The sequence below is a fragment of the Kogia breviceps genome, chromosome 4, assembly GCF_026419965.1.
Source record: "Kogia breviceps isolate mKogBre1 chromosome 4, mKogBre1 haplotype 1, whole genome shotgun sequence".
Classification (NCBI taxonomy): Eukaryota; Metazoa; Chordata; class Mammalia; order Artiodactyla; family Physeteridae; genus Kogia; species Kogia breviceps.
In genome coordinates, this window is record NC_081313.1 from 115,710,810 (window position 1) to 115,718,549 (window position 7,740).

At 53.3% G+C, this 7,740-nt stretch overlaps 1 protein-coding gene across 1 annotated transcript; it reads left to right on the forward strand.

The window, feature by feature from the left end:
• Positions 1-490: 490 nt before the first annotated feature.
• EGR1 (early growth response 1) lies at positions 491-4,581 on the forward strand. The gene is made up of 2 exons (XM_059061275.2): positions 491-1,339; positions 2,035-4,581. The coding sequence occupies exons 1-2, from the start codon at positions 1,045-1,047 to the stop codon at positions 3,351-3,353; spliced, it is 1,614 nt and encodes a 537-aa protein (XP_058917258.1). The 5' UTR covers positions 491-1,044; the 3' UTR covers positions 3,354-4,581.
• The last annotated feature ends 3,159 nt before the right edge of the window (positions 4,582-7,740 follow it).

Sequence of the window (7,740 nt, forward strand, 5' to 3'; positions counted from 1 at the left end):
CTGGGGTCAGGGCCCCGCCTCTCCTGGGCGGCCTCTGCCCTGGCCAGCCCAGCAGCTCCTCCCCTTCGCTCCCGCCCGGCTCCCACGGTCCCAGAGGTGGGCGGGCGAGCCCTGGATCACGGTGGCAGAACCCAGGTCCTACTCGCCCTCGCCCCCGCCCAGGGCCCGGGCTTCCCCAGCCCAGTCCCCGCCGGGAGCCGCGAAGCGCATAGAGCTACGCGCCTGGAACTCTCCCCGCCTGGGCGTCCCCGGCTCTTGCGCGCGCGTAGGGCTCCCGGCTCGCAACCAGAGAGGAGGGAGGGAGCCAGGGAACAGCAGGCAGCGACCCGGAAACGCCATATAAGGAGCAGGAAGGATCTCCCGCCGGAACAACCCTTATATGGGCAGCACCTTATTTGGAGCGCCCAGATATGGCCCGGCTGTTTCCGGCTCCGGGAGGAGGGAAGAAGGCGGAGGGAAGGGGCGGGGGCAACAACGGGAACTACGAAGCAGCTTCGGTCCGGGAGTCCTCAGCTGTGGCTTGAGCGCTAAGCTTCCTCGAGGCCTGGGCACCCAGGGTGTGGGAACCGGCGTCGGGCCCAGGCTGCGGGATGGCAGTGCCTATGTCTCTTGGAGAGGGGGCTTCACGTCACTCCGGGTCCTCCCGGCTGGTCTTGCCATATTAGGGCTTCCTGTTTCCCATTTATGGCCATGTACGTCACGAAGGAGGCGGGTCCATGTCGTTCCAGACCCTTCAAATAGAGGCGGATCCGGGGAGTCGCGAGAGATCCCAGCGCGCAGAACTCGGGGAGCCGCCGCCGCCAGCTGCCGTCGCCGCCGCCGCCAGCATCCGCCGCAGGACCGGCCCCTACCCCAGCCTCGGCAGCCGCGCCGCGTCTACACCGGCCGGCGGCGAGGGCGAGCCGGCAGACCCCACCTGCGCTCTCCACAGTGTGCCCCGCGCCCCGCATGTGACCTGGCCAGGCCCCCGAGAGGTGTCCCCCGAAGCTCCTGCCCCGGGCTGCGCCCACCCCCCCCACCAGCTCTCCAGCCCGCCAGTCCGGGATGGCGGCAGCCAAGGCCGAGATGCAGCTGATGTCCCCGCTGCAGATCTCCGACCCCTTTGGCTCCTTTCCTCATTCGCCCACCATGGACAACTACCCTAAGCTGGAGGAGATGATGCTGCTGAGCAATGGGGCTCCCCAGTTCCTCGGTGCCTCCGGGGTCCCGGAGGGCAGCGGTGGTAACAGCAGCAGCAGCGGGGGCGGTGGAGGTGGAGGGGGCGGCAGCAACAGCAGCGGCGGCGCCTTCAACCCTCAGGGGGAGGCGAGCGAGCAGCCCTACGAGCACCTGACCGCAGGTAAGCTGTGGCCTACGCCGAGGGCTAGCCCCTTCGCCACCATCCTAGCGTCTGGTCCTTCCCCACGGCCTTTGCAGCGCCCCCTTTACCGCAGCAGTGCTCCTGGACTTCAGGGATGCAATTGGGGTTTCCCTTCCATTCCTCTCATCCCCAAGGTCCTGTGTTAGAGGAATGCCTGGGGACATCCCCCCACCTCCTCCTCGTCCTTAACAGTGCGCAGGGGAACCAGCTTTTGTTTTGGATGGAGAGCTGTGGGGCTGCGGGGGTGGGGGGAGGGCTTGTTTTGAAGACCAGGGCTGCGCCCCTTCCGCCTCCAGAAAGGCTAGCCTGCCGCCTGTCCCCAGGGAAGGACCGTGATCCTTGGCCAGGGATGTACCGGCAGCCTGGGGCAGGGGTCGCGCACTAGCGGTGGCGGAGGGGGTGCTGGCGGGAATCCCTCACCCGCGCAGCGACTGCTGCGGAACGCTGGGAGCTGCAGTGGAGGGGGATTCTCCGTATTTGCATCAGATGTTGTTGAAATGGGTTCTGCCTCTGGAGCGGGTCCAGGAACATTGCAATCTGCTGCTATCAATTATTAACCAGCTCAAGAGTCAATGGTAGCTGGCCCGACCTCTCGCCTGGCAGCGTGGGTCCTCCTCGCCCTCCAGTGATTGCTCTCCAGTAACCAGGCCTCCTCCCTCTCTCTCTCCTGCCAGAGTCTTTTCCTGACATCACTCTGAATAACGAGAAGGTTCTAGTGGAGACAAGTTACCCCAGCCAAACCACCCGGCTGCCCCCCATCACCTACACTGGCCGCTTCTCTCTGGAGCCTGCACCCAACAGTGGCAACACCTTATGGCCTGAGCCCCTCTTCAGCCTGGTCAGCGGCCTCGTTAGCATGACCAACCCCCCAGCCACCTCATCCTCAGCATCATCTCCAGTGGCCTCCTCCTCTGCCTCACAGAGCCCACCCCTGAGCTGTGCAGTGCAGTCCAACGACAGCAGCCCTATTTACTCAGCGGCACCCACCTTCCCCACACCTAACACCGACATCTTCCCTGAGCCACAAGGTCAGGCCTTTCCAGGCTCAGCAGGCACTGCGCTTCAGTACCCACCTCCTGCTTATCCTGCTGCCAAGGGTGGCTTCCAGGTCCCCATGATCCCTGACTATCTGTTTCCACAACAGCAGGGGGACTTGGGCCTGGGCACCCCAGACCAGAAACCCTTCCAGGGCCTGGAGAGCCGTACCCAGCAGCCTTCGCTCACTCCACTCTCTACCATCAAGGCCTTTGCCACACAGTCGGGCTCCCAGGACCTGAAGACCCTCAACACCACCTACCAGTCCCAGCTCATCAAACCCAGCCGCATGCGCAAGTACCCCAACCGACCCAGCAAGACTCCCCCCCATGAACGCCCCTACGCCTGCCCCGTGGAGTCCTGTGACCGCCGCTTCTCTCGCTCAGATGAGCTCACCCGCCACATCCGCATCCACACCGGCCAGAAGCCCTTCCAGTGCCGCATCTGCATGCGCAACTTCAGCCGCAGCGACCACCTCACCACCCACATCCGCACCCACACAGGCGAGAAGCCATTCGCCTGTGACATCTGTGGGAGAAAGTTTGCCAGGAGTGATGAACGCAAGAGGCATACCAAAATCCACTTGCGGCAGAAGGACAAGAAAGCAGACAAAAGTGTGGCCTCTGCCACTACCTCCTCTCTCCCTTCCTACCCATCCCCAGTGGCTACCTCCTACCCATCCCCAGTGGCTACCTCCTACCCATCCCCAGCCACCACCTCATACCCATCACCCGTGCCCACCTCCTACTCCTCTCCTGGCTCCTCGACCTACCCATCGCCTGTGCACAGTGGTTTCCCATCACCCTCCGTGGCCACCACATACTCCTCCGTTCCTCCTGCTTTCCCTGCCCAGGTCAGCAGCTTCCCTTCCTCAGCTGTCACCAACTCCTTCAGCGCCTCCACAGGGCTTTCGGACATGACGACCACATTTTCTCCCAGGACGATTGAAATTTGCTAAAAGGAAAGGAAAAAGGGAGAAAATGAAACACAAGAGACTTAAAGGACGGGAGGAGGAGATGGCCATAGGAGGGGGCTCCTCTTAGGTCAGTTGGAGGTTCTCAGAGCCAAATCCTCCTCTACTTGACCCCAGGGTCGCTGTGGAAGGTCTATTGGCCAACAATTCTTTCTGTCCACTTCCCTTTCCTTCCCAGGACCTACTTACTACCTTTGACTTCAGCTGCCTGAAACAGCCATGTGCAAGGTCTTCACTTCTATCCAAAGAACTTGATTTGCATGGATTTTGGATATATCATTTCATTATCATCTCCATCGTATGCCTGACCCCTTGCTCCCTTCAATGCTAGAAAATCAAGTTGGCAAAATGGGGTTTGGGCCCCTCAGAGTCCAGCCCTGTACTCTTGTACAGTGTCTGTGCCATGGATTTTGTTTCTCTTGGGGTACTCTTGATGTGAAATAATTTGCATACTCTATTGTATTATTTGGAATTAGATCCTCACTTTGGGAAAAAAAAAAAAAAAAAAAAAAGAAAAGCCAAGCAAACCAATGGTGATCCTTCGTTTTGTGATGATGCTGTGACAATTAAGTTTGAAGCTTTTTTTGAAACAGCAATTCTCGGTATTAATCAGAGCATGTTTCAGAGTGTTGTTCTGTTAACCTTTTGTAAATATTGCCCGACTGTACTCTCACATGTGGCAAAATATGGCTTGGTTTTTCTCCTTTTTTTGAAAGGTTTAGGTTTTTTTTGTCCTTTTGGTTTAAAAAGTTTCACGTCTTGGTGCCTTTTGTGTGATGCGCCTTGCTGACGGCTTGACATGTGCAATTGTGAGGGATGTGCTCACCTCTAGCCTTAAGGGGGGCAAGGAGTGGTGATTCGGGGGAGGCTTTGGGAGCAAAATAAGGAAAAGGGCTGAGCTTGAGCTTCAGTTCTCCAGAATGTAAGAAAACAAAATCTAAAAATCTGAACTCTCAAAAGTCTATTTTTTTAACTGAAAATGTAAATTTATATATATATTCAGGAGTTGGAATGTTGTAGTTACCTACTGAGTAGGCGGCAATTTTTGTATGTTATGAACATGCAGTTCATTATTTTGTGGTTTTATTTTACTTTGTACTTGTGTTTGCTTAAACAAAGTGACTGTTTGGCTTATAAACACGTTGAATGCGCTTTACTGCCCATGGGATATGTGGTGTATATCCTTCAGAAAAATTAAAAGGAAATTAAAATAGCTGTGGTTGGTTGTGTTTCCTGGGCTAGGGGGAGGCCTCTGCAGTAGCCATCTCTATCGAGGGGTTTGAGGGACTTTTCCAGAGACAAGGATATTCCAACCAGAGATATGCCCACTGTGTTGCTGGAGTGAATTCTTTGAGAATTGGGTTTGGGTCTCCTCTTCTTGATACTGGGCCCATTCCTCAGTCTGGTGGGCTTCAGGCTTATCTTGGTTAGTGACAGCTAAAAAAGGCCAGAGGTAGAGGTGGAACATGCGTGGCCAGAGGCAGCACCATTCTAGCCCCAAATGTCTGACCAGCCCTGCCCCCATCTCTACCCAGGACTGGGAAATTCTGTGTTCTTGGGAATCCCTGCCCTATACACCTGGGGGAGATGAGGGGTGGGCAGAGGTCTTTGGGAAGCAGTAAAAGCTGGGGCTGCCTCAGACTCTCCCTCCCATCCTCCATGTCCCCAGAAGCCTGAGGGTATCGAAGAAGATTAGAAGAGGCAAGGACCGGTTATCAAGCCAAGAATCCTTCCAGGAAAAAAATCTCATTACTTGCCAGCTAGAGCTGTGATCCTTGGCAGCTTCCTGTGACACAGGGCAGAGTGGGCAGGAGGCTGGCCTGGTGTCTATTGTTCCACCTAGACTAAGTCTGTCCCCACTATATAGGAGGCCTAAAGTGCTGGGTTCTTCTGGCCCCAGCCCCCTGAGGGTCCACACTCATAGCCAGAGCATCTCTTGGGCTCATGAGCATCTGTCTATTCTGTGAGAGGCCTTGAGCGGGCCACAACAACAATGCACATTGTCAGTTGGGGAGATAAAGATGAAGCCAAAAATTATAACATGGTGCTAGGTCATATAACATGGGCAAGCATGAGGCTCTCTGGGAGTACCGCAAAGGACACTCAACCCACCCAGGGGCTTAGGAAAGGTGGAAAAGTTGAGTTTGGCAGAGTAAGTGGAAGTCAGCTCTATTGGCTTGCTTTGTGTGTGAGACAGGGCGGATGGATGGATGGATTACTGAATGGAAGCACTACCTCCAACCCTGATATGAGTCTTCTGTGAATTGGTCAGACACCACCTTCCATTGGTCAGATGGGTGCAATAGATTTGGTGTCCTGGAATTCCCAAGCCTTGGCTCCCTTCCCAACTTCTGACCCCCAAATCAAGGACAATGACGTATCCCCTCTATCCAGTATGGATATCAGGCCCTGAATGAAATCGAAGTCTAACCTACCTCCACACCTTCTCCTCCCTCTAAGGGTCTCCCTGGTTACCAACCCACACCTCTCCTGGAGCCAGGGGAATTCCAGCAATCCCCTGGCATCAACCCAATTCTTTCTCTTCCATTCTACCCCTCAAACACCAGCAGTGTTGATCTCTGCCCTTTCCCATGACACCAGACTCCTCAGCCTGGAACACGGGGAACCAAGCCACCTTCTCTAGCAACGGGCACATCCCTGTAGCTTCCTGGCAAAATCGCCACATCCTTATGGGACAATATTTACATTGGCACACCTCTTCCCAGCCCCACCTCCCCTCCCCATCTTACTCTAGGCCCAGGAAAACAAGTCTATGCCTGTTACACATTCTTAAGAATTTCTCATCACAGGCTCCCAAGAAAAAAAAAAACATGGCAAGAATAAAATATGAAAGAAGGAACAAAGAGACTCACTCTGTTCCTTCAAAGCAAAGGGTCTTCTACATTGTTACAGTGCATCAGAATCAGATTCCCAGGCCCCATTCCCAAAGCATCTGATTCCTGAGGTCTGGAATGGGGTCCTGGAACTGGCCTTGATAACTAGCATGCCAGGTGATTCTGATGCAGATGCCAAGCCTGCCAGCTAATTATTATTCGTCCTGTCACCAGGGTTTCTTTAGGTTCTGACAGTTGAAATTTAAGTTTCTTTGCATGGTTTAAATAGTCCAAGACTCAGTAATTGCCTGGTTTTAAGGTCCTATAGTATAAAGAAAAAGTAAAGTGTTCATTTTAACTCCTGCTCCTGTGAGGGAAATCTAAAACCAAGGGCACAGGGCAGTGCTGATAAAAACTTGCATCATCATAAAGGCTGAGGTTTGGGAAGGGACCCAGATAGTGTTGAACAATTGATTGCTACCTAGGGACATTGTCTAGGGCTTCAGGGATGTGGAGGGGGACAGAGAGGAATGGGGTGGAAGAGGAGAGAGGGCAGGGGAACTCAACCAGCGGAGGACAGGTTTCAATTCTGAAGCAAAAGAAATCCAGGTCCTAAGGACTCTTGACCCTTACCTCTTAGTATCTGAGAGGTACTCTTTTCTCCTAAATTTCAGTAATGTTCAGCCTCATTCATTCTGAAAGATTCTAAGCACTCAGAAAGGCAGAGCTTAGCTTCTGTTGTCAGGCTGGGTTTGAGGTGTGCTTCCTTCTACCTGCCCCCACTTACAGCTCCCACACCCCAGGAAGAAATGGAGTCAGGAACGGGTGCAATGGGGTCAGAGGGGTTCTCTCCAATGTTCCCCTCTCTCCTCTGCTGTTTTCCCTGGTGCAGTCACACTTAATGCAGTTTGAGAGGGGAAGATTGGGCAGAGTGAGATCCCAGTGGTCCTAAGGGGAATGAGACCAGGTCTAAAAGAAGCAGGTATTGAGCAAATAAGATTTCAACATTCTACCCATATGCCTTTGGGTGCTAATAAGATTTTGCACCCAAATAGCAAATCTAGCCCTCCACTTCAGTGATTTTTCATCCCATCTCCCTTTTCCCATTACTAGAACCTAGGAGAGCCTTTTGAGGCAAAGCTTACTCGATATGTTCTTTTAAGTCAAGTTGGTGGCTCAGCTTCTCAGATCCAAGTAAAACTATCTCATCTCCTTTTTCAGGAAGCCCTCCCATAAGTCCATTCTCCTTAGTACTTTGGTTGTTTATTATTATTATTACTGCTATTATTACAACTTCATTGAGGTACACTTGATGTACATACAAAAGTACAAAAAACTGATGTAAATACAATTGAGGTACATGTAAAGTGTACAATTTGATGAGTCTTGACATGTGTACACAAGTGAAACAGTCGCCACAATTAAGATGATGAACATATCCATCACCTTCAAAACTTTCCTCATACCCCTTGGATGTCTTTCCTTCTTCTACCTCTGTCCCCAGGCAACCACTGATCTGTTTTCTGTCACTATATAGA

Excerpts from the sequence above, each read along its gene's own strand:
- EGR1 (XM_059061275.2), top strand. The coding sequence starts at position 1,045 with ATGGCGGCAGCCAAGGCCGAGATGCAGCTGATGTCCCCGCTGCAGATC. Across the intron at positions 1,340-2,034 it reads CTACGAGCACCTGACCGCAG|AGTCTTTTCCTGACATCACT; the intron begins GTAAGCTGTGGC and ends CTCTCCTGCCAG.